The 26970-nt window shown below is 42.2% G+C and overlaps 3 protein-coding genes across 7 annotated transcripts in view; all 3 read right to left on the bottom strand.

The window, feature by feature from the left end:
* Positions 1–13873, bottom strand: part of rimbp2a (RIMS binding protein 2a) — a 45288-nt gene extending 31415 nt beyond the window's left edge. For 2 of the 5 annotated variants that reach the window (XM_037484989.2, XM_037484988.2), the window contains exons 1-3: positions 10529–10606; positions 10327–10424; positions 9557–9700 (exon numbers count right to left, since the gene is read on the bottom strand). In XM_037484989.2, coding sequence (XP_037340886.2) covers positions 9557–9700; positions 10327–10359 — 177 coding nt within the window. In that variant the 5' untranslated portion in view covers positions 10360–10424; positions 10529–10606. Of the gene's footprint in view, positions 1–3975; positions 4954–9556; positions 9701–10326; positions 10425–10528; positions 10607–13570 lie in introns of those variants that run through there. The other 3 variants (XM_037484991.2, XM_037484990.2, XM_037484992.2) reach the window with 2 other exon arrangements.
* A 3145-nt stretch (positions 13874–17018) lies between these two features.
* On the bottom strand, positions 17019–21382 carry noc4l (nucleolar complex associated 4 homolog). Its single transcript, XM_037485549.2, has 15 exons — positions 21201–21382; positions 20927–21053; positions 20640–20746; positions 20318–20425; positions 19958–20107; positions 19733–19835; positions 19542–19576; positions 19409–19459; positions 19208–19319; positions 19014–19074; positions 18736–18846; positions 18288–18451; positions 18034–18116; positions 17728–17841; positions 17019–17642 (listed from the first exon to the last, which is right to left on the bottom strand). Exons 1-15 carry the CDS (start codon positions 21351–21353, stop codon positions 17523–17525), a joined length of 1599 nt encoding a protein of 532 aa, XP_037341446.1. The 5' UTR covers positions 21354–21382; the 3' UTR covers positions 17019–17522.
* Positions 21383–22268: 886 nt separating this feature from the next.
* pus1 (pseudouridine synthase 1) lies at positions 22269–24572 on the bottom strand. The gene is made up of 6 exons (XM_037485550.2): positions 24247–24572; positions 23775–23995; positions 23556–23693; positions 23360–23462; positions 22552–23258; positions 22269–22451 (listed from the first exon to the last, which is right to left on the bottom strand). The coding sequence occupies exons 1-6, from the start codon at positions 24308–24310 to the stop codon at positions 22419–22421; spliced, it is 1266 nt and encodes a 421-aa protein (XP_037341447.1). The 5' UTR covers positions 24311–24572; the 3' UTR covers positions 22269–22418.
* Positions 24573–26970: the final 2398 nt, after the last annotated feature.

The following is a 26970-nucleotide window of genomic DNA, read 5'->3' as shown; positions in this document are numbered from 1 at the left end:
GTATTGCTCAAGCTACTGTGAGCGGAGCTACAAAGCAAAAACCATTGAGTCCATTGCTATACTTACACGCACATCACATGGAGAATATTCCTTAAAATAAATAGTGATAATGAGACCTTGGTGGAAAGGTTTCATTATCACTAATTCAAATTAAAAAATCTTTTAAAAAAAATTCAAAATCCTTTGCAGACCACAAAGAGTCCACATCCTGTGGGCTCAAAACAAGTTGTATTATTATTATTTTCGACTTAGTGCTTAATAATACACTCAGGATTCAATGATATAGAGCAATACAGAGATCTCTATAATGTCTGCTGTAACAGTGCGGTGCAAATGCATGTGACCGAGTTTTAAGTCTCAAGAGAGCAGGACTCTGTGGCGCAGAGCAATAGGTGACAGTTACAAAAGCACAGGCCCTGTCATCTGTATCCAAACAGGCTGGTCTGTTTGACCTCTCTCTCTCTCTCTCTCTCTCTCTCTCTCTCCTCTCTCTCTCCTCTCTCTCTCCTCTCTCTCTCTCTCTCTCCTCTCTCTCTCCTCTCTCTCTCCTCTCTCTCTCTCTCTCTCCTCTCTCTCTCCTCTCTCTCTCTCTCTCCTCTCTCTCTCTCTCTCTCTCTCTCTCTCCTTGGTGTTCACTCCACCAAAAGCTCCTGTCTTGTGTTTAATCATTCAAGCCTATCCAGATACAAACCACTGGTCCTGAAATAACAATGCCAGGGAAAGGAAGTGTTGAAAGACAGAAAGACAGAGGCAATAGGCAGGTGTAATTTAGGGAACTGTGTAGTTATTTAGAGGAACAGAGAGAAAAGAAGTGTGACATCAACTGAGAGGAGACAAAGGGGGGGGGGGAGAGGAAAAGGGGGAAAGTGAAGGGAGAAAACCTAAAAAAGGACAGGAGACAGTGGGAGACGATTAGTGCTGCGGAATAAACGGACCGTTATGCAGTGTGTGTCTTTGCTAAAGGGCTCACATATCCTTGCACTGCCATGGTGAAACTATGTAGTGAAACTAAATCTAATAGCTCCTAAATATAGTTTTTGAAAAGGCACTTTGGTCTGCTACACTATCCTAAAAGTACATTGCAAATTTTACAACGAATAGAACCTCAAACTTGGTTCAGGGTCAAATAGAGGCTTCTGGTGATGTCATCCAGAGGGCTCTGTACACCTGATACGGTGACGTGAAAGGCAGAAGACAGCTTAACAGTCAGAGAGACAACAACTCCTAAAACAAACATGTTGGCTTGAATATTATCTGATTAATTAACCTGGTCAATCAATCCTTAAAAATCCATCTCCAGCCATTCATTTGAAGCTGCATTTGTATTTAGACTTAAATCAGACATCCGTTTACTGCCTGCACTCCTCCTATTCCACCTCTCACTTGCCTTCTTTGCCCCACCCTTCTCTTTTTGCCTTTCCCCCCTCTGCAGTGTTCTGTCTCTTGCCTTTAATACAACTTCTGTGTATCTTGAAAAGCTGCCAGGAAATGTGCAGAGGAAATGTTCCTTTATTGTTTCCCTCTCTGCTTCTCCCGCCGGCCAGATGACATCAACACGTGTAGGCCAGCGATCAATACACCACTCACTCATTTTAGGCATGTGTTTGCATTAAAAAAAACTCACGTTTCAAACACACCCATACACATACACACACACACACACACATACACTCTCAGACACACACAACAGGGGTGGGAGGTTGAGGGGAGGGGCCATTGGGTTGCTATAGAAACTGTTCTCTTTCAGGTGTGTCAGGATGATAAAAAGTAGCAATGGAGTATCACATCCAACATATCTGGTGCTCTTTGAATTGTCTACATGTAAGCAAGCAAAAAAAAAAATCAAACGGATTTGCTATTTAAACCCTGCAGAATGAATGAAGTGAGTGTACACACCAGCAAGTAACAGAATATAGAACAAAACAAACCAAACCATAATGTGGATGTGTAATAGAGTACAGTGTCAGCAAGCATGGATACACTGATGATAATAATACCGTACAATATGGACATGAAAACATGTAATTTTCTGTGTGTAAGCTACACAAAGGTTTGCTAATATGCAACACTAAACACATGTTGGCGCATGTGTAGATATGTGCTTATTGGTGTGTGCAGCCACACCCCTACAGTGCCTTTTCTGTTATGGTGTTGTTGCATTGCCGGCCTGTCCTGAGCAACATTTTTGTCTTTTTGACTGCCAGACTAAGACAAAGCAATCAACCATGAGACTGAGAATACAAGTTTTTTCCCTCCTTCTCTCTTGTTCTCGCCCGCTAGCGTCCAACTGAACTGATCAGCTGGCACCGACAACCAGGTCTGCCGCATGGTGATGAACAAGTGGACGAGGAAACGAGAGAATGGTGCAAGAGGAGCGTAATTACTGTAGTATATACAATTTTTCACATCAATTCTGATAGCTGATTTTCACGCCTTTTAGTGGTAAAAAGAGGGAAACTGGAGAGAAAAAAAAGTCGAGAGAGAGAGTGACACTCTTCTCACACAAGGAAAATACTGCAGAAACAGACTAAAAACCAATGCTTTCTTTCTCCTCTGCCATCTTTTGGTCTCTCACCCACCCACACAGCCATACATTCAAACATATGAATGATGCAGAAAAATGAGGTTATTTTCTAACCTACACACATACAAACACACACTTATTCTAAGCATGTAGAGTTGCACGACCAGCACGACCCCTAAATGACAGCAACTTCCATTCTACCATTTAGACGATGCTGCAAATTTCACACATACTCTGTGCACACAACGTGGCCATGGCCTACGTGTTCCTACCATGCAAGGCCTACAGTGACACATGAAATAAACAAGTGGAAGTTTTCTTTTATTTCAAAATGTTTAAACCAAACAGATACCAAAACATTACATTAGCGTAACCTTGTAAGGTTGTTACCAGTAGCTCCACAAACTCTGTCACTTTTTTTTACCTGAAAAGCCCTGTGGTGGAAAGGGAGGGGCAGGGGGGGGACGCTATGTGCACCCTCACCAACAGCACCATAAACTATAGCCCATCATACCATAACGTTTGATCAATATCTCAAACTGACGGTGAAGGTAGGAATGGGAGGGTGGTTGTATTAGAATCCGCCGAACTGTCAAACGAGTGTAAAGACAGCATCTTCCCATGAGCACAAAAATACACACTCATTGAGGAGGAAGGTTTTGCCTCGTGAGGATAAATAAATGTCTCTCAGCCACAAGTTGGATAATATTCATCACCAACACCTGGCAACCCCTCAGCAGCCAGGAACCAGGAAAAGCTCAGGTTGCTAGAGCCAATAACGTCAAAGCACACACACACACGCACGCACACACACAATACCTATTTGTTTGACAAAGCATCACATGTTCACCTGTCTCCCAGTGTTTCTAAGGGCTCGAGTGAACATGTGTTTACATACGCCGTTTTTTTTACACACGCACAAGATTAGATTTGTAACTTGACAGCGGTCAAAAAGCAGCGCTGTCCTGCACTTTGGAATCCATGTCCAAACCCCCCCCCCCCCATCACACACACAGACACACACACACACACACAGGCGTGCACACAATCACATGCTAGTACTAACCTTTCCGAGCCAGAAACACACACAATCAGACCCATACACCGTAACGCCACCCCCACCCTTTTCACACACGCCGCACGCACACCCACACATCTCCAAACAGGTGGCCCTGCTACAGTCAAGACCCAGAGCAAGCGAGGGGGTTTCTTCTTCGCCATTAAGTCCACGCAGAGACAGAACGTACGAATGCTCCACTCCTTCCCACCTCTCTGTGGACGTCCGCCTCCTCCTGCCGCAGCTGCACAGACAGCTTTTCCCCAGCCGCTTGGCTATGCTAACCCTGTGCACTATATATAGGACTGCACGGAGCTAGATCAAACCCAAGCACGCTCGGGCCAAGGAGACGTACCGCGGCAGTGGAAGTGGTGGTGAGGGGTCGAGTATTTACCGTGAGTGCTGGCTAGCACGGGAGCATCTTGGCTGAGGTGTCGCTTACTCCTTCTTCCTCCTCCTCTCTCTGATCTCCTCCCTTCTTGCCTCCTCTCTCTGGGTGGGGAATCGTCAAACGGCTGCAGCAGCAGCAGCAGCAGCATCAGCAGCAGCTCCAGGGCCTGCGTGTCTCTTTTTTCCCTCTCTCTCTCTCTCTCTCTCTCTCTCGCTCTCTCTCTCGCTGACTCTCGCTCGCCCTTTCTTTCTCGCTCTCTCGCTCTCCTTTCCTCCGCCCCCTCTCCACATACTCTCCCTTTCCTATCCTCCCTTTTCTCTCACTCTCTCCCCACCCCCGAAAACCCTCCTCCTTAACACCCTGCCTCCATCATTTTCTCCCTTTTTCTTACGCATTTTCTTCCTATTCTCGCTCTGTCTCTCTCTCGCGCTCTCTCTTTCCCTCTCTGTATGCGTGTGAAGCGAGCTGTGGAAATATACTCTGTTGAATTAATCAGCCGGCTCCACTGCTACAACCGTCGGCTGCATCGGAAGAGGTATCGTTGGTGATATGAGACGGGCATCTTGGAGTCTGGGATACAAGCGAGGATGGTTTGTTGGAAAGACGCCCCGCACGACCACAGTCTGGACCTGTCTGTCTGTCTGTCTGCCAAATGGACTGAAAGGACAGCAGCTTGCATGATGCTCCTCCTCCTCCTCCTCTCTGTTAAAGCCATGACACTAATTGAACCGGGCCTTGATTGATGCCACGTTTTGACTAACACGCAAACATTGTGGATGAATGCTGTAAAGGACAGATTAATAGAATGTATTCTATTGTAATTTCAATCTCACTATTCTTTAAAGTGCTCATCAGCACTGGCCTTCACCTACTCATACTAATACATGTTTAACTAAATTAAAGTATATTTGGGGATTTACATATTTCATTTGATAGAAGGTATATGTCTGCAGTTTGGGTCTCCACAACCCCAAAAGAATTTGCTCAAATGTTTTCTCTAAACAATTCTGCACAGATCAAGAACATATGCTCTAGTCTGTTAAAAATGGCTTACAATTGATCATAGGAAACAAGACTAAACTCTCACAGCCAAGCGGCAGCTCTGTGAGGTTGTGCCGAGGCACTGCAGTGCTTCCAGGTAAATGCTAGTTTTGCAGTTGTTGAGATATTTCCTTGTTGACCAAAGTGGGGGTCAATGAGCTGCATGCAACGACATTGACCCCCGTTGAGCCATGCCATGCTCGGATGGAGCACACTGCAAACATTTAACACGCCTTCGAGGCTGAAGGGGTTCAAATGAATTGCATAATTTTTGCAGATTTATAGGGTGATGGTGGCGCATGGAGTAGCGTGGTGGGCTGGGAGCCGCAAGGTTGGCAGTTTGAATCCCAGCTGCTCCATGTGCGGCCATGTCAAAGTGTCCCTGAGCAAGACACCTAACCCCTAATTGCTCCCCAGGCAAAATATAACGCATGGGTTATAATGCAATGTAAGGCGCTTTGGATGAAAGCGTCAGCTAAATAACATGTTATGTAATTTACACCACAGTTGGTGGTGACACTCCTATTATATGCAGAGGGTTCACAAAAAAGGTATGTGAAAAAAAACTTCCCAAACTTCAATGCTCCGGGCATTATTTGTGGGACCTCAATTTCAACCCCAATGCGACCAGTTATTCCTTTTTTGCTCCGTTCCAACTCTGATCCTCACAGTTTCACAGCGTTTAGCCTTTAACTACAACACAGAAGACACTTCCAATCACACTGCTTACACTTCCTTGTCACAATGAGTAATTATTTCATATTGACATCAGCTTATGTGTGGGGGCTCATGCGTGTCCATGTGTGTGTATGTGTGGTTGAGAGTACCACAGTTAGTCCCTGAAATTTTTTAATCCGGTTAAAGAGATTTTCAATTAATCCAGGAGAGCCCTACATTTTGACAGTGCCATATTTTTAGCACATTTTCCTTCTGATGCAACAGAATGTATTTTCCCCTTCAGTTTTAAAGCTATTATGATTCACTGTTCTTACAAGATGGACAGCAAAATGGTTCTGCTATGCTCCGCAATCAAGCTAGTGCTGGACATTTATGTAACCATCTGACTCTGAAGCCACTATTCACATATTTTAGTTTTATTGTCATTTCTAAAGCCTGTTCCAACTCAAAGAAAGATGAAAGCAGCAGTTTCCTAGCAAGCAGCAATGTGAGATATATGTGAGTAATGTGTGAGTAATTATTGTGGTTATGCAGATGATTAGATATTTGAATATATAGACTGTAAATTACTTAATACAGTCATAGTGACGTATAGAACTTTGTTGGAATTAAAAGTTCTGTAGTGTTATGGAAAAACACTTTGGATGGGGATTTCTAGTCAAAACTATAGACCTTAAATGATCTGTAAGGAATATAAAGCAGATAACTATAGCAGCTTCTTTTTGTGGCTGTTGGTTTTATCCTTTAAGTATTATCCACTCACAACCAGGAATAAAGCATAATTCATTTCAAAATTTGAGTCTGGAGTCAACCCGAAAATGTCTTAAATTTGATCATAGGCTGGCATGGCAATCAAATCTTAAATTAAGGCCAGCATGAAGCTGCACAGGCCAGATTAGTGGCCTCTGTCAACCCCAGCCAAGGAGGTTTAAAAGGGAAGTAGAAGACAAATGGGAGGTGTGTTTGTTTGGGGGGTGTTGGACATACAGGAGACGAGGTGAAGGGGGAGCGAACAGTAGATGTAAGGGATTAAAAAGAGAAACAGAAAAAGAAAGAAAGAGACTTAGAGATGGGAGTCTCGGACTCCTACAATTTGAAAAGGCCATCGGTTAATATTGTGTATAAACAGGTATAGATGCATATGAATTCCATCGTTAAGCTACCTGATGATTTTAGCTTGTGTTTATAATCTTTTTTTTTTTAAAGTCTGATTATTCCTTCTAAAGGGTCAAGCGTATGGTGCTTTATCCAAGCTCTCAGTAGTTTTACTTAAGTATCAAGACAAGGAATGGAATGGGGGAAAGCCAATAATGTAGTTTTATACAAACTCAAAACATATGTAAGTACACTGTTTGAGACAAACTCAATTAAGGAAAGAAAAGCTTCAGTTTAAACACACACTGTCTAATACCAGTTGTTAAAAAGGCATTGTGAGTCAAAACAAAGGGAATTTTACACTACACTATTATTAACCCCAGTTTTGACTGTGAATACTTGATTAAAAGGAGTTCAAATGGAGATTACTGGGGCAGCTGAGACAACGCGGCTATTAGTGATTATTGATTAGACGTTCCTTTTTGCAGTGGGACAGCCCATATGATCACGAGGTCTATCATCTGACAGGGCCAGCTGCGAGCAGTACACAACCGTTGCCATAGGGATGGTGTCCAGGGAGACAGCTGTGGCCTTTTAGCAGCAGCCACACTGCACACAGAAGGTCATTCCTCACCTAAGGTACCTTTCTCCGACTGTCCGTCACAGATTGTTTCCAGGCAACCGGTCTAACGCTCTTTGTCTGTTTTTCGAGGAAGCAGTCCACCCTTCTGTGCTTTTTTTCAGGAGCAATATAACAAATGAATTGGATGAAGAGACAAGAATTGAGAATCTAGTTGAAGTGCCTCCTTTCTTAACGAGAAAAGAAGGATTAAATGCAACAGCGAAACCGGGCGATTGACTCGGAACCAACTGTACACAAAAGGATAAATGAAGGTGAAAAAGGGGAACCAAGTTTCATTGATCCGGGAGTGGTCACTCTCTCAAATGAAGTACTAACTAATAACTGTTTATGCTACGTTGAGAACTGTAAACACTCCATATCCATACGCCATATTACTAATTAAGTTAGTTATGTAGCAGATATTCTTCACAATGTAGCATGAAAACATACAGTATTATCAGTATATGCAGTATCATCACATGGTCAACTAAACATCCAGTAATCATGTGTTATATTTCTAAATATGTAATTGTATAGTTCCACCATTTTTTATATGCACGCCAGCGTTTAAAAACAGTGATATAATCTCACGATAGAAATTGAGCATTTCGGCTGCAAGCAGATTAGATCTAAAACAGTTTAAAATCGACTCTTTTCATTATTGCCCTCTGCATTTAATTCTTAAACTGTGACTTTCATAATTGAAAGACCTGTTTCTAAATATATTTTGACCATATTTTTCATTACCAACACCACAACAAAGAGAAAGAAAAATGAATTAGCAATAAAGTCAAAATGGCTGGACGTGATGTGTACACCGCCATCTTCTCCAGTCTTTGAAGAGTCTATCTGCCTGAGCAAACCCACTCTCATGACTGAGCTTCTTTTAGCCACATTGATCCATAGCTGAGTCTGTCTTTGCATGAATGACCATGATGCCGTCTGTGAGTGTAGTGTAGCTGTCAGCAATGACAGCAAAAGAGTCTGCCAAGCAACCAGCTGGACTGCCTCCAACAGTATCTACCCACACATAAAAAACATATAAACACTAACACATATATAATTACATGACATTATTGAATTATTTTGCTGACTGCATGTTAACTAAGGTGACAGACACGATACGTGCCAAGGTTTTGGCTGTGAAGATGGACAAAATCCCACACTGGGGAGGTTGCCATAGATTTAGCAATTCAATAAGAAAGGTTGTAATGTTTTCATATAAAATGAGGATTCGCTTAAAACGTAAAAGGGATATCTCAACCCTTTCTGCTTCTCATTGGTTAGGTTTTTCACTGAATTTACTTTCCATACCCGCACTTATGTTTGGGTTTTGGTCTGTTTTGTAAAGAGGAACTAAGATATGCTTCAAAACAGCATCAATGAAGGGAGGGCAACAATGCTGACATTCACAAACCAAATGAGTGCTGTGAACCAGTATTTTATACTAAAACACAGTCAGCTAAACTGTTTGTAATTGCACATTGTAACATGCAGGTCTCGCTCTATTTTACTGACACTAATCTCAAACCATTTAGGCTTATAACAGAGGAAGCCATTATGTCATGTCAGTTGCCCTCGGCCAGTCTATCCACACTCCTGCAAATAGGCGTGTTGCCAAGACAACAGCTCACACACCTTGCCATCCGAGACCACCTGGGGGAGGCCTCCAAAGGACTAAATACATAAATGCATGCATAAGCATACAGTGCAAACCAAATACACACATATACAGTATACACACACTCTAATACACAACTCGCCAAACCACACACCCCGCCTCATCTGTTTTACACCGCATCACACATGCCCACATGTCTGCATAACCGAGGCCAATCAGAGGGAGTATATGTGCAGAGAGTCATGCGAGTCATCCTGCCATACACAGCTGCGTCCTTGAGGCATAAAAGCTGCAACAGGGACTTGGATATAGTGACTCACTGACAGTCTCTTCGTAGATACAGTATGACAATGGCCAAGGACATCTTAATGATTTCAATTCCATCAGTAGATATTTACATAGTGATCATTTGCCTGCAAATAAAGCTCATCTAAAATAATAAAAAAAGATCGTAGAGTGGCTGAGAAAGGTTAACTTGTGTGTGTGTCTGCATGGGGGGGGGGACAAAGTGAAAGTGGGAAATGTACCTTTTTCCTACACTGCTGTTTGTCCTGGCGAAGGGTGGTTACCTCAAGCTTCAGTGCTTTATTTCTCTCCTCCAGAAGTCCAAAGCGGTTGACATTGTAGGCCGAGTGTCGTGCAGGTTTTTGGGATGAAACTTTAGATCTCGTCTACAAGGAAAAAATTAAAAATTAAAAAATTGAATAATTTTCTGGTATCATTACTATAATGGCTAAATATAGACAGAGTTGCAAGCGGCTCTGACTTATGAACAGCAAGGATCTGAGCTAAATGCTAATGTCATCTTACTAACAGTCGAGCATTGATGACATCGCTAGGATGCTTACATTACATTACATGTCGACTAGCTGACGCTTTTATCCAAAGCGACTTTAAAAAGTGCATGTCAACCGTAGAGATACAAACTCAGAAGAACAAGTAACTAGAAAGTGCAATTTTCGTCAAATAAGCAGTTTCAAAACATGTTATAGATAAGTGCCATTTTAAGTACAATTTAAGTGCTACAATTTGTTAGTGTTTTAGTCAAGGTAGATGCTGATGTATAATGCATGTTTACACTGTTCATCAGTGTAGTTTAGCGTGTTTGCATACTAGCCTATAAGATAAGTATAGCTGGATGTGAATAGTTTACCAATAATCTGTTCAGAACTCCAAATCACTCAAAACCATGAATGTGAAAGAAGGGATTTGCAGAGGTTATATGGAGCGATATTTCCCAAGATAAATGAAAACTTTGACCTGCTGATGAAACTGCAGAGAAAAGCCAGAGGATTACCGAAAACATTAGGACACCTCCTCTGGGCACCATGGCTACTTGTACCAAACCACATTGCCATCCATCCAATAGTTGTTGAGTAATTTCGAGCCATCCACCTGTACACCAGAGTGGGTATAAAAAGTATACATGAGGAGGACGCCAGCACTTGATGCATTTAAGTTAAGGAATAGGACACAAGGCCTCTGTCAATCTTGCTTACAGCGACGTCCTCAGGCTTCATTTCCATCCCGTGGGGTCAGTCACAGGAAAAGGATTACCAGGCCCGAAAATGAAGCTGCTACAGCAACAGGTTTTGAGCCTCAGCAGGATTTGCCAGTCAGTGTTTTTTCTCCTTAGAAGTTTTCTTGATGGATTAAAATGGCCTTTGAAAGTGAATTTTCACTCTGACGCTTGGACCTTCCATGGAAATAAACAGCATATCTGTAATAGGCAGATTGGAGTGGTGAATAGTTTCTCGTATTTCTCAGCTTTCGTTGGTGCCAGACCTCCATGTGTACAATTTGATAGTGCGTTATTGGGTTAACAATTGTCTTCTTCTGGAAAAAAGAACTGCTTTGCTGCCAATCTTGTACTTTTTAAATTTTCCACGGACTTTGACGCCACCGGAGGGGCTTCAGATAGTAAAGGAACTGAGCAGCTGTTTGGCAGAGGTAAGGGGAAAGCTGATTAGCAGAAAGCGCATGTAAACTCTGCACAGGCCTCTTGAAGTTAAACCCCTTCCAAGGAAGTGAGGATGCCTTTTGCCATTTTGTGTCATGCGATAGAACCCTTCCCTATGAGTGAATCTAAAAACAGATTTGATGCTTTGCTCCATTATATCTAGTCCTGTAAAAGTATGAAATGGGAAAGCTACAATCATTAAATCCAAAATGGGGTGTAGTCTTCCCATTTGCCCCCTGTAAATATCACACTTAGCGAGCCTAGCCCCTACAATATTACCAGAGGCATATGTGCGAAAACATTACCAAAATAAATCTGTGTATTACTCAGAAGTTCGTTCACTCTTTATCTCAGCTTCCGTCCTCTTAAAATTGAAATCACCACTTGGAGGATTACATTAGGATTAAGTGGATGAAAATATACTCCAATTCTTCAAGTAACCCACAGAACACACCAAACAGATGGTTAAAATATTGACAAACCTGACTCCGATACATCAATTAGAGTGTTAACAAGAAAATTTGGCATTTTGTATGGCACACAAACACTAACACAAAAGTAGTAACCTGATCCCCCCGACCGCAAGGTGGGCTATCATCCTCCACAAAGACAAAAAAAACAAGGTGCAAAATGTCAGCTAACAGATAAAAGCCAAAGCTACCAAAGCCAGTAGGGGGGGGGACGCGCCAAGCAGACAGGAGGACAGCCAGATACACCTGCTAATACAACAGATCTGCCAGGCAGATAGACCCGCCAGTGTAATATGCCGGACTTTCCAAGAGCAGACAGATAAAAAGACCTGCCAACCAGTACTGTGTTCCAAACAGGCAGACAGACTAACACATTCGGTCCACCTATCTGGAGTGAGATATTTGGCCATATGGACGCCTATGTGAGAACTGAATGTGCTCTCAACAGAAATAATCAAAAAGCAGCCTCTTGGTTCTTAGGAAGACGATCATGCAATGAATCGCTGGCTGGGCCCTGTAGCAGATAAATGGAACCCATCAACACGTAGCGATGCCAGGTTGAGACATCTAATTGAGACACGATTAGTTCAGTCCCCACGTCAGTCAGTCACGCAGACAACAGAGGTCGTGACTGCACCAGTCCCGAGTCGGGGGGCCGGGCCCAATTCTGCCCTCCTCTCGGGAGAAATCCTCCTTGTACTCAGGGAGCTGCCAAAGCCGCTCTGACAGGAGCTGCGTCAGAGTTGGGAAGCGTGACGCACTTGAGAGCTCCGGGGGCCACAAGAGGCACCGACAACATCTCCTGATAAATGTGAGCCGGTAGGGGAGGCATTCAAAGGGACGTGGTAGAAGGTGAAGAGACACTTTCAGGGCCGTGCATTTGCTCCTAAACGGCGGCTGCCTCGCACGCCTCCTGAATGCCGGCCTTTCACGTGCGGACGCCGAGCAAGTGGCATGCTGCATCCCATGCATTGCAATTACATCCAACATTTGGCCTTTATTAATTCAGTCGTTACGACGGAACAGCGATTTGCTGCCTTTTCTGTTGGTCTTCCATAGACAACAGTGGATGACTATGATAGGAATTGGGTTTGAATAAGTAGAGTGACAATGTGTGCAATGCAACACTGTTCATCAGAGAAGAAACACTGCACACTAGGCAAAATATCTGTTCTTTTTTTATATGTATTCATCCCAAATAACCTACACAAAGAAATCTATTACAATGTATCAAAAGCTTTATTCAAGCTAAAACCTGTATTTGAAATGACTTGTTTTGGCTTATATGTCATCTTTTCCTATCCATTAAATATAGGCAGTCCATCTCAAGGGGTCAGGCCAAGGTAAAAGATGACATAAACCATAGACTAAGTTTTGACTGCTGGTAAAACAGGATTGAGGCAGCACTAAGGAAATATCAAGTGGACTTGTCAGCCTAAAACCGTGCTCTTGAAGTGGGCCCCTTGTGTCTTATCTCAAAATTCAGAAGAAAATGCAACCACATGTTGCTCACTAAGCCTGAATTAAATGGACTAACTGTTTATTAAGCAAGGCACATGGTGTAGCTATTAAGATGTTACAGCATACAATGATGTAATATTCGCTATAGTCGTCAAATGACTGACTTAATAATCAAACCATCATTTTCTTGGTTGACTTCTATGGGTCAGAATGGATTAGTAAAACAGCACGAGGTGGCTGGGCATTGAATCAAGGGCATTGTGGTTAAGTGGCATGCCCTCAGCCAAACCGACCCACCAGGATGCCCCCACGGTAATCTCTCTTTGACCGGTCTGGGATTTTAAGAGATTGCGACATCGCCATCTGGTGTGTGAGTGAAACACTTGCAGCGGTGCTGCCCGACGCCCGCCAGCCTCTGACCAAAAGACAACGAATCCATCGCATCAGCTTCAACTCAGTATCACCCACAAGCACTTGGTGAGGAGAACACGTGTGGTCCTGTGTGTTTCAGAGCATCCCGCAGCAGTAACTTGTGTGATTTGAGTTCCAAGAAAAATAAACCAGTGTCTAAGAGCCTCTTTAAAAAAAAAAAGGGCGTGGACGGACACGTGTACGTTTATACTGATGTGCACGTTGACAATGTCCCCTACCTTGAAAGCAGTAGCACCGGCTAATGTCCCCCAAATGACTCTCTTTCCGTCACATCACAGACTGGCACGGGGAGGCGGAGGTGACGCGTGTGCACGTGTTTGACGGCGCGTGAGCTCCACCAGCATCCCTGTTCCCCGTGTGCTTCGGGAACCGGCGGCAAGCTCTCACCCGAACTGCGGAAGCAAGAGCAAAGAAAACGCTACGGTGACCTGCAGCTCGACACGCGCGCGGACACACGCACCCCTGGACGCGTTAACGCTTCCTCCCGCGCTCTCCGCTTCTTCCTCCAGTCGTGCATTAGAATCCCCCCCCTTCCCTTCCCTTCCCTGCATGTTGTGCTCTCCGTCTCGCTTACGCTCCAAACGTCACACCGGCAAAGAAAAGAGAAAAAGAAGCAGAGCAGAGAAGATCATAGTCCATCAGAATAGGCCTATTTTTGTGTAGGGGTGGGCTGAAGCATTCAATCTTCTTCAGACCCCCCCCCCCCCCAACAAATTATCACATACAATAAAGTGAAATAAAATGCAAGAATTAAAAGACAATTAAAAAACAGCAAATAAAATTGTAAATATAAAAATAATTAAAAGTTACAGTGCAGAGTGAGAGATTAAAATCTTATTAAAATTGTTTAATTAAAGGTTAAAGGGGCAATGTAGGTCAAATTTAGCAGAAGGCGAAGGTGAACAAAAAAGTTTTCAGTCTTGTTTTAAACGTGGTCAGAGTTGGGGCAAGTCTTAAATCTTCAGGAAGTTTATTCCAGCTGTTTGTTGCATAGTAACTAAATGATGCTTTCCCAGGATTTGTATTTACTCTGGGAATCACTAACAGATTGGTGTCAGAAGATCTTAGTGATCTTGAAGGCTTATGTAGTGGAAGCATATCGGTGATATACTTTGGCCCTAAACCATGTAGTGATTTATATGTGAGCAGTAGGATTTTGAAATTAATAAGGATTTAAGAATTGGTATAATGTGCTCACAAATTTTGACACATCCAGTCTTTGATTTCATCAATGCACTGGCACAGAAAATCTATGGGGCGATAGTCGTTTGGTGATAGCGCTACATAGATTTGGGTGTCATCAGCGTAGCAATGGTGGTCAATTTTATTATTTTGCATGATTTGTCCTAGTGGGAGCATGTAGATGTTGAATAAAGTCGGGCCTAAGATCAAACCTTGGGGGACTCCACACGTTACGTCGGTTGGTTCTGATACGAAGTCACCAATGGAAACAAAATAGTTCCTGTCTTGTAGATATGACCTGAACCAGCTTTGAACTCATTACATGCTGTATATTTATATATCGACCGTATGCAAACATGCCACACCCCTTGGGGCCTTTTTGAATCCTAGACTAGAAGGGGCCTGCGGTCCCACATCCTTGTTTCCTCGGAATCTGTCTATGAGTCAGAACTTCTAGCGGAACTTCTGTCCGAAAGACGGTAAAGCATTATATTCAACGGTAAAGCATTATATTCAACTGTAAAGCATTATATTCAACGGTAAAGCATTATATTCAACGGTAAAGCATTATATTCAACTGTAAAGCATTATATTCAACGGTAAAGCATTATATTCAACGGTAAAGCATTATATTCAACGGTAAAGCATTATATTCAACTGTAAAGCATTATATTCAACGGTAAAGCATTATATTCAACTGTAAAGCATTATCTTCAATGGTAAAGCATTATCTTCTGCTCTGTATTACTTCTTGTAACTTTTCTTTAGCATCAAATGAAATCTACACGCGGTCCTGCACAGCCCTCGGATCAAACCATCCATTTGCTTTCTTCACCTTCACCTAAATGCCTGATCACATGGCTGAAAGTGAGTCATGGTGGTTGTTTTCATGAGGCTGAAAAAGAGAAGAGACAGTGCGTGAGTGAGAAGAGAAAGCTACGTACGGTTCTTTGTTCCACACTGTTGCCTGGCAACGTTTCCCACTGTTTGTTTCCATCCTTCCTGTCGACACATCGCTGCTCTTGCAGTCAATCAATCAATCAAAAATGGCAGAAACCAGGGTTCAGCAACAGATGCAAACAGGATCGGGCAGAAAATACGCAGTAAACCGAAACACACTGGCGCGCGCACTTTATTCCCAGAAACTACAATACAGCGACACCTAGAAGGGAAGGTTGCTGGAACAACAATAGATACTCAAACAGCTGATTTCAGTCATCTGTTTACTTTCTGTTAGACTGTTGTAATGAACGAAATACACTGCAGAACGAAACGAAACAATGCTGAGCGGTTATTTTAGATAGATGGTTTGTTTTTTCCCCTTTCTTTTCTTCAAGGTAATAGAAAGAGCAGGAATAGTGTTAATGAATCAGCTCCCTCTTCCCCCATCTCCCTTAAAGCCTCAGCCAAATGCTCAAACAGCTTCTCCGTGCTGACTCACCTTGGGCAGCTTATATTTCCTTGCAGGGGACTGGAGGAGGAAAGATGGAGCAACAACAACACATGACGCTCAGGAGTCCTACAGACTTTGGTAGAAATGCACCCTTCCTACCAGGCCTTCTATCAACCTGCAGTGGTAAGCGTCTTACAGCTTTATTAAAGTAAGAGGAGGGGGCTCTGAGGGCCTCATTATCCAGCCCTGCCATCTACCTATTAATTATTCAATCAGACCACTATTATGATTGGGTTCCTGTTATCGCTGTCTTTTTACAGTAGGCCGGTTCTCTCTGAAGAAGACAGGAGAGCGTGCGTTACTTTTGTGATTCAATGTTGATAACTGAGCCATTGTGAGCGTTTCATTGTGGAGTAATAGGTGGAGTTTCATTGTTAATGCAAACAAAATGTTGGTTAATAAAAAAGTAGCCGTGAATAACTTTTGGGGACATGCTCCAAGCTCCAAGCTCGTATCTAAAGCATATGAGCATGCACTTGTGTCAGTGCAGGAGATTCTGCGAGTGGAGATATACGTACAAAGTATATGCAGGAGTGTGAGGTTACACATGCAACACTGTAAACCTTAAATGTTAACAAAGCTCATTTTAGGGGAGGGGGGGGCCGTATTTTCAGTACATGTTGGCTGGTCGGCTGCTCTCATCCTCTTCACAGTGACCCTTCTCAGTTGACTTCTCAATTGCGAAGGTTTCTGCCTCACAAACAAGCCTTAAAATAACAAGGTTATGTATGGAAAATGTACATTGCTGAGGCATGTCCACAAAGGTGTTTAGCTCGTCAGTGCGTCCGCCCGTAAGTAAATAAATATCTTTGACCTTACGTGACACGCTCTTTTCCCACAGAAGCCAATTGTGAGTCAGGCTTTTTTCTCTCGCGGTAGTCTTGTGCCCGAGGCTGCCTGCTGCTCGGCCATACGGCACACTTGAGAAAATGAAATATGGACTAGCGATGTAGAGGAGCACTTGAGTTTAAAAACCTCTCTCATTAAGAGACAGAGGCATGCTTGTGTTGCTCTGTAGTTTACGTTAGAGGTCTAATGGAACGTGACTATCACGTCAATGTTTGAAAAAAATGAGCTTTTAAACACTCAAGTGTTGCAGTTTGTTAAGTAAGTGAATTTTATCAATACAGAAAAGTATCAACAATTGGCATCACAAAACTTTAATCTCTTATATCTACTTTATAGAAGCTTGCCATTTTCTTCCCGATTCATAAAAATATATATAGGAAAAACCTTCAGCTTCCCATTCACTCGCAACGACTTCTTTTAACAGTCCCAAAAATGTAACAAATACTAAACTAAAGATTTGTTCACCACAATATCTGAATTTTTTAAAATTTATTGACAACAGTTACATGTTAATTATCATGGACCAAAAAATAAGAATGTAACTCCAGTTTAAATCTATTTATGTTATTGCTGCTGCTGCTGCTTTCAACAAGAAGACTTCCTGTCCAGGCCAAACGGTAGAAGGTCTGAACTGGTCCCATAAATGTAGAACTTGTACGAAATGCAGGTTGGTTATTTTTCCTTGTTTAATCCAGACAGAAGTGCTGTCCTAACACATCACCCCCTCCTTTGAGTAGCTGTGTGGCAGTTTCAAACTCCAGTGGGACAGTCTTGATCCGTGACTGCTTCAGGTCCCTCTCCATCAGCTTGGCATAAGAAGGTGGGACACATTATTGATGGCCGAGCATAATAGCAGTATTAGCACTTATTGTACTAATGAAGTCACATTACCTCATATGTTGTTATCTCCAGCACCTCGCTGATGTCGTCCTCTTTGGCTGACAGCGGTGTGTTGATGGAGCCTGCAGCTTTGGCCACGTCTGGGTGGTAATGATTCTGCAGTGTCTGCAGGAAACCAGATGATAATAGTTTAAAATGAGGTACGCTTCGGTTACGTTAGAATTCCTGAATGCATAGGACATTCCTTCCTCTCGCTTTCCAGTTGAAACCCTTGCCTTACACACTTAGAAGCTCTGTTCAATACAATGTCAGGGATGATTCATTTGTGAATCCAGAAAAATCACATGCTGTACACACCTTAATCTCCCACAAGCTGCTCTCTAACGCACGGCAATGGGCAGGATCCTCTTCCTCCATTATATACGGGTCCTCCACAGACTCTGTCATAACCAATAGAAAAAAACCTCTGCTTTAATCCTGAAATGCTTCCTTAGAATGTGCATCACGGTAAAGTTCTTATTTGTTGTGTTTGACGGAATGAATCTGCCTGGCAATGTAAAGCACCAGCATGTTGAAACTGAAACACAAACAGGAGCGTGACAGTCACTCACCATCCTGAGTGCTCGGCTTGTGCACGAGGACTCTGCAGGATGGGTGGCGCCGGATCAGGTTGTAGATGAAGGGCAGCACGATGAGGAGGGCGGTAGGCGGTGCTGTGAGAGCCAAGCGAGCCAGGCGTTTGGCGAACGCTGCTACGAGGTACACCGGCAAGTGACTGGAGGAAGGCACAATGAACATGAATCAACGCTTCCAAATGGTTTTCAGTGGTCATAGAATCAGCTTCAATCGGATAATCACGTTCTCCCTAGAAACTCTGTTTAACTTACTGGGGCTCAACAATATGTAAGCGTGGTTCAGTTGGAGCACCCAATCAGTAACTGCTGGTCCACTACAAACATTATTATCATATCAACTGTACGCTGGTCCAGTGCTACAGGAGGACATGCACACAACTAAGAGGGAGAAATAAAACTTTAAGTGAAGCGCAGATGTTCTTACCTTGAGCTAAGGAAGAGGTTAGCTAGATGGAAAAAGCGTGCTCTGTACTTCACATGGAAAACAGAGGGCTCAAGCAGATTATACAACTTCTTGTAGAAATCCGGGTAATCTCTGCAAGCACACACACAACATATGGTAAATTATTGTATGCAATTAAAACACATGTGTCAGTCTAGTGTTGTCCTTAAATAGATTTAGAATGGAGCTTAACGGTTCTTTAAAGTAATACTGGACCTATAAATTGGCCAAATTTATTTCTTTTTTTATAAAATACTCACAAGTTGTGTTGATGTATGAGGACAAAAAGCCCATTGAGAGCCAGCAGGCTGATAGCGCCACCTGTTAATGACAAAAGTCCCCTTTATGAGCAATCATCCAATGAAAAAAAAACACTGTAGTTATTTTAAAACAGTTACTGTCAATTCACATGAAGATGTTAAAGTTATGTCACTCTTAGCCACACACAACTTACCAACTTCATAGGCAGCAGTCAAGAAGTCAATCATCAGTGTGGGTTTACTCATGTGGGGTAAAATGGAGTCATGGAGGATCACCAAGATCTTTTTATACATGTTGCTCGGCAACTACAACAGACAGACGAGATGGCAGTGTTATAGATCTGTATGGGAATATATTTCAACAGTTGGAAATGCCATCAAGATGTGTATAATACCTTATACTTGAGAAAGCCCAGCCACATCTTCTCAAAGGCACGTTTGTGTTCCTAAGTTCAACATTAGAAAATAATATTCAGGATTTATCTTAATTAACAAACGTGAGCGTCTAATTACAAACATTTCACTTACATTCAGTTTGGCAACTTTCCAGTCGTCATGCTTGACTAGAAAAAAAAAAAGTTTTTTGACTGATAAATCACATTCATGTAGTAAATCACATTCATGTAGTATAATAACGAAGATATATATGATATAATAACTAAAAGAGCACCTTCTCCCCGCATGGCAAAACTGTGGCACTGATAACAATCAGCTCTCACCTTCTTGTTTGATCATAAAGTTGGTGAGCCCCGACTCCTGGCCTGGTATACTGATGTTGGACATGAGAGTGAACACGTTGTTCTGATATACAGGCACCAACGCCTGAGAGGGACAAGACAAGCCAAGAGCAATGAGCGCAGCAGGCGATATTTATTACATAAAAAACAATGTGACATGGTAGGCAATAAACAACCTCAGCAACTGCGGATGATCAGTTCCCCTACCCCTTTGTTTTTGTCCATGACTTTGCCCACATTCTCACGGATGGAACTCATGACGTAATAGCGTACATCCTCCATCTCAAGGAACTCCTGGAACCTGGAGATCAGCATGGTGTTGTCTGTTGTTTTGCTCAGCAGTTTGTCCACCACTCCCTGATGATGCAATTATAGAAACATCATTGAGCGCCTTTGCCACTCATGACAAAAAAGTTGAATGATAAAAAGAGAAAGAAAGAACAATAGTGCCTCATCTCTTGTGTTGGTAAACAAAATTGGGACATATCTAAAGTCACATGAAGGAGCAGTTAATGTATATTCACATTCCCAGTACTGAGAACCATGTTGCATGACCCAAAATCTTACCTGGATGAGTTCTCTTGGGAAGCTGTAGTGTTCACTCCAGTCTAAGTCCTCGAGTGGATGCCGTCCTTCTCCTTCAGCAAACTTCATGAGGCAGCACAGGGCACTCTCCTGTATTCAGAGAGTTATTATGGAACTATAGACAATGCAACATTGGAAAAATAACAACGGAATGATGAATAGCGTGGTCAGTCCTGACCTGGAATGAAGTGACAGTACACAAAATAAAAGCCAGTAAGACTACCTGAAATTACTTGATACTCCTTTTTTCACCGTGCAATTACTTTAGTGTGTGTGTGTGTTTCCATGGATGGAAGTCACTCACCTTCACACTGTAAAGCTCGTGGTCGAGGAGCTCGAGCAGCATCTCCACACAGTTGCTGTATCGCTGTCGCATGAACAGGCGGTACTTCTCCTCAGCACTCAGCCCCCCTGAGGCAGAAATAAAAGACAGAGAAATGAACAGATTTGTGTGACCCGGAACATCCAGCGAGGGTTTAGCACCACGTCCGTGTCCGGTTTACAGCACAAACAACCATACACGATATACAACATCCAACTCGCACCTGGTAACTAACGTTACAACTGTTATTAAGCTGTGACGTTACTCACCACTCATCGCCTCTTCCTCTTCCTCTGTGGGCAGTTTGCCCAAAAAAAGATCTTTCTTCTCCAACAAGGTGGTGAACAATTTGCTGCAGGCATTGACAGCATTGACCACATCTTTCTCTTTTTGCGACTGCAAAAGGACACAAAGAATATAAAACACGTGCTCCGTTTAGTAACCACGTTAACACCCAGCTTGTTGAGAGTAAAGCTAACGTGGGCTAACCAGCATGTATTCAAGTCGGGTCCCATAGCAGTGTAAACTCAGTTGCGTATTTACCTCAAGGACCTCGAGGATGTCAAAAACGTCGTTTGCATTTTTTTTACCCTGAAGAACATCATTGACTTTGGTATTTAGGTCAATTTTAGCTCTTTTTCCACTTTGTTCTGTTGTTTTCGTCAAAATCACGTTGCGTTTTTTGGTAGGCGCCATGATTACTAGATGGTGCTGCGTTCATGTTACCTTTGAGGAATACGTAATGTTATCTACTTTCATCCTGGAAGTTCCATGGGAACCCCCTGGACATTTTGTTCACGATATATTTAAATTTTAACGTTTATTAAATATCAACATGTAAAGATTTACGTAATATACAAATAACATACATATGTATAATGATATTCAACCACTTTCAGACATCGACGGGTGGCAAAGAAATTTGAAGAGGGAGTTCTACTTTCCCTTTCTTCCATGGGTTAGTGAATGCAGCACTAGTCGTGAAAACTCCATCGTTGCGTCGCCTCCTCGTGGTGGGAGGGTAAAGTCGCGGTCTACATTTTAACCCTAACTCATCTGTCGTTCACAATCAATGATCTTGTTTTCATAGAATACTATAGCTATAAAGAAATTAAACAGATTCATGTGTAAACATAATTTTCACTGCTACTGCAGCTGTATATTAAAAGGTGTTGTCACAATTTGTGATAACATAAATACATTTCTCATCCCATTCCAATGATTATATCTCCTAATTAGCAATTGGTTGTGTCAGTGATTGGGATGTATTTTTTTTTTAATGGCTTTATAAATTTGAGGAGAATGGGCCCATTAAATAACTGTCACTAAGTCTTACAAAACATACACTAATAAGCTAACATGTAACTTTGTACTGTGGAACCCTCATAACAATCTACATCTGATCTTCAAAATGCATCTTTCAATTTTTGGCCCCAACCTCAAAGTGGAGTTGAGGCAAGGTGCTATAAGACTATTGCATTGCCAAAAAATCCAAACCTATCTGTAAGAATTTTCTAAAAAAACAAAGTGAGTGGAGTGGAGTCAATTCAGGATTTGATCCAGGTACGGATTAACATCATGAACTACGGGCACAATAAAGATCACAGGATGTTATTGTCTTGTTTGTTTAATAGTATTTTTATAAGAGAAACAATATCATATCACTGAAAATCTTGGAAGATTCAATAAAACAAAGGTAATTCCCAACAAAAGAGAATATTTTGTTCAGAAAACATTTCTTCTTTCCGCCTGCAGTGGGACCTAATCAGAGTCATTGCCTAAATCCGCATTGTCCTGGGGAAAAAGGAGAGCATATATGAACAAAATATTTTTAAACCACAAAACATAATCGTTTCATGTGAATATTTTATTACACTTGATGGCTACCAGATACCTGTTTCTGCTCCTTATCGTCTTGTGATTCAGTGGCTGTGGCTGTAGCTTCAAAGTCATGGATGGGAAGTGTGGACATCCAGCTGACCATGGAGCCCTCCTCACGCTCCGTCAGAACGATAGTGGGGTAGATGTGCGCCTCCTTGAAGGACTTGATGGCCTCCTCCTCCAGGTCCCAATCCAGCCGCTCATGCAGCCCGTCCCCTCCGAATCGCTTGTTGTACCGGTCAAAGTGAACCCTTTCCAGGACCAGGCCCAGTCCTGGAGCTTTGGGAATGTCCACCTTATCTTGCCCCCAGCTGCGCTCAATCACTTCCTCCTTCGCGTAGCCCTTTGCCACGGCAATCACCAGGCCGATCATCTTACGTATTTGATGCAGCATAAAGCTCTGGCCTCGTACAGTGATTACTGCGAACTGCATATCGCTGTTCATAAACGGCTCTCCGCAAAGCATCTCTGTGATGTAGCGGCGGGCACTGGGGTCACTTGGAGCCTTCTGAGAAGTGAAGTTGTGGAAGTTGTGGGTGCCTTTGTAGAGAGAAAACAGACTGTTCACCTTCTGAAGCGTCTCTGGCTCCAGGCGAAAAGCTGCTGTGGCGGCAGTGTCATAGTCTTTGGAGGAGAAGGCCACGGTTGGAAGCATGTAGGCGTATGTACGAGCGTCACAGTTGTTTTTGGAATTGAAACCTTGGGTCACACGTTTAAGACCTGATGGGGAAAAAGGTGAAAATATATATATATATGCCTGAATGTTAACACCATCTCAAACCCAAATCAGTAAAAGTTGATTATTTGAACCAATGTCCCACCGAGCACTCTGATCTGTTGTGGCAGATGCTCGTTGATTTTTTCAATGGTGTCTTCAATCAACCGCAGCTTTAGGGACACCACTTGGCCAGCAGCAGACACACCCTAAAAAGAGCAACAATAATAATGATGCTGATGGATGCATGATGGACAACATGACCAACCCCTCCAAAGTACTCCTGTGATAACTGCACATACCTTGTCTGTTCTGGCACATCTTTGGAAAGACATCTTCTTCATCTCGTCGCCATGGTTTTCAGGAATGCAACCTGATTTAATGAGTGCAGTGACAAGTTCATCTTCGATGGTCCTAAACTGAGAGGTTCCTGAATTTCTCTGAAACACAGAAAACCACCACACATTTAGAAATATATTATTTTCTTGTGCTCGGGGAGGAGAACCAGCTACAATAGCTACCTGCATGCCATAGTATCCCTTTCCAGAGTATGCCACGAGGAGGACCACTTTCTTTTTGGGATACTTCTTTTCATCGTCAGCAAGTTGCCCTTCTGCTTTTAACTTTTTTGTAGCCTTCTCAGCAGATTCCTCATTTTCCTCGTTGGCTCTTTTCAGCAGCTTGGCCGTCTCCTCGTCTCTGGGTGCTTCACTCATTCTGCAAAGCAATTTGCGAGGGCCACCTGTGGGGGGGGTCAGGAAACAATCCGTGATCGGGACGCACTCATACACGATCCCCCGTGGGTTTGGTAGACATTCATGTTCTGCGACGTTAAACGTGATTGTGAATGTGAACGCGGAAATCACATTTAAGCGACATACGTCTAGAGAAAAAAATTGGACGTGTTAAAAAAACAGGAACTGGAGCACACGTAACCACGTCTAGCACACTGGATACGTTCAACGGCGCATTGTCTTGGGTGGATATGCTTACCGTGTCTTTCTAACGTCAGTCGGGTGTTACCTAAGGCACTCAACAGCGGTCGGATTTTAAACATGTCCCGCTAAGCCATCATCCAGCTAAAGGATGGGGACTGGCATGTCAGCCGAACTACGGAAGCTAACGCGCAGAGGAGCAGACTATTCAGATGCAAACAACTTCCGTAGACCAAATATGAGCTAACCTTAAAGACGTAACTCTGCCTTTGGATAGCAGAATTCAGAAACATAAGTATATTTAATTCAAAGAGTGCTGGAGTAGATGCGGCAACATAAACACATGGCCAATGTTAACTTTGACCTCTTTGGTAAATATCGCGAGACTGTCCTTGTTCTCGTTTTTGCTTACGTCACAACATTTCTTTTAAGTAATTTATTTAATATATAAATAAATAGGTGTTTTTATAACACAACAAAGAAACCAGAGAAAAACTAGTATTTATCGTTTTTGATTCTTTTTGACAGACAAAATGTAATTATCCTGTCTGATTGCTGTTGTCACAGCTCGTTTTATTCAACACCATATTATTTACATAGGCATTTTACATCCAATTTTATGGAAAATTCAAATCCTGAAATTGAAGTGTGTAATGTAGTCTTTCATTAGTTCTCTCACTGTAGGAAAGTAACTAATCTCAGGATGTTTTTTGGACGTAGCCTGACTTCTGGAGCATTTATAGGATGTTTTAGAATGTAATAATGACGTTTTTACATTTCATAGTGGGTTAAAGAAAAATAACTCTACATTCAGACTAAAATAATTTGCAGATCATGTCCACTTGAGAGCAGCAATATCCCATGAATGGAGGAGTCATCCAGCTTCGTTAGAAAATACACTCTATATTAAAATGCCACCAAATTCATTTTTTTATTTATGGATATGAACTTTCTGTCTCACCTATATATTGTGTTGTTGTAAAATAGAGCCAAACATCACCTAATGATTCTTTTCATGCAGGTTAGACTATAATCTGTCCCGTCATAGGTTAACACTTATTGCCTTCGACTGGCTGCTTGGGTCAGGAGGTTCATCCCACTCACCATTCCTCATATCATCATACTTTGATTATCAATATAATAATAATAGCTTGAACGTTGATACTTTGATGAGCATTGATACATCTTTTTTTCCATTAACCAACCACTTGCAAATCAGAATCCATGTGAATACGTTTTTCAATATTGATTTACGTTAGCGACTGATGAAAAGAATCCCTAATGCACGTGATTAAACGCTAATGGCAACTTTTTAGTTGTAAAGGCATTCAGCCTTCCCTCAGGAGAGAGGTGCTTGAGTCTTTCCCAAGTACTGCACTACAATGAGGGATTGTGGTTGTCAAGAGGCTCAACATTTAACCCTCTCATCCTGGGATGGCCTTATGATGTCCACTTGCATTTTTTCACAGCCCCTTATAAGGTAAACTAGTAGTTTTCTGCTTAAACCACCAAGCCAAATATAGACATTCCCTGTTTTACACAATCGCAACTCACATAGACTGTGCCAAATTTTTAAACAAAATGCTGAGGTTACCTACAGCACACTAGTAATTCTCTATGTGAAACAGTGATTTTAGGTTTAATCAGCTGTAATGCAGCTGATTAAACCTTTTTGGCTCAAAAGCACAGCGTAGGAGAATCTTTTGGTTGCATCATTGCTTTACATAGCCCGTAGCCAGGGGGCATCTGTCAGTGTTGAGTACCGAAGATTTAAAGCAGTGAAATCACTGAATACAGTGAGAATGTTGGCAAGTTGTAATTGTACATTTATGCTCCACCCAGATCTCTTAAAATAATCTCAAGTATAAGGTTCAAATTACAATAGTCTCCTAACTTGATGGACAAAAAGAAACATTTTTTTTCTTTTTTTTACACATTTTGAATGAAACACTGTGTGAAGCGAGGCTTTCGCAAACTGTCAAAAAAAGTTCAGCTCTCAGAGTCTGAAATAAAGAAAGCCTGTATTTTTTTAACCTTAGTGTGCTGAGACTTTTCTCGTGTCTGACACAAAAAAAGTCTGACTAAAAAGAAAGATTCTCTAAGCTCAAAAATAGAGTGAACTGGCCTCACAGTGAGCCTCTGCAAGCTGTCTAGACAAACCTAAACCTTTCTGTCTAGCTCACACACACCTGCACTCCAAGGGTGAGCTGGCCACAGACATTATTTGGTTGGATCTGAATCTGATTGGACGGCAACACATTTCCTCTGTGGTGCCACCAGTTCCATCTCAAAACAATTGTTCCAAAACCTGATTCTATTTTGGATAATCTAGTTACCCATACTAGCTATTATGACCCAATTGTTTTTTTGGAAAAAGAAGTTTGATTATTTTTTTTATTGTATTTTATTTCAAAAACTGTGACTAACTAACTTTAGCTGTACAGATTTAGTGTTTAGAAGAGTCTGATTGCAACGCCACATGATAATCAGTCTTAAAGTAAGGGGCCTTTTAAATAAACAGAGTATACTGAAGGTATGAAGAGTCAGAAAGCATCTCACATGAGCTATATTCCTCTCTTTTTGGATTTTTAAGGATTACATTTGATCCCGTTCCCCTGCAGCATTTGGAATACGCATTTCTGATTCCTTCCGATGTACAGTGTGACTATGAGTTTGATAAAAAACAGGTCTACGGTTTCCCACGGTAACACACGTCACTGCCTAATTTTTCTCAATGTTCATAATTGACATTATGATAGAACATGTTATACCATTGACCCTG

The sequence above is a fragment of the Pungitius pungitius genome, chromosome 18 (assembly GCF_949316345.1).
Source record: "Pungitius pungitius chromosome 18, fPunPun2.1, whole genome shotgun sequence".
Classification (NCBI taxonomy): Eukaryota; Metazoa; Chordata; class Actinopteri; order Perciformes; family Gasterosteidae; genus Pungitius; species Pungitius pungitius.
The sequence above is the reverse complement of the archived record's forward strand: the minus strand, read 5'-3'. Positions and strand labels throughout refer to the sequence as shown.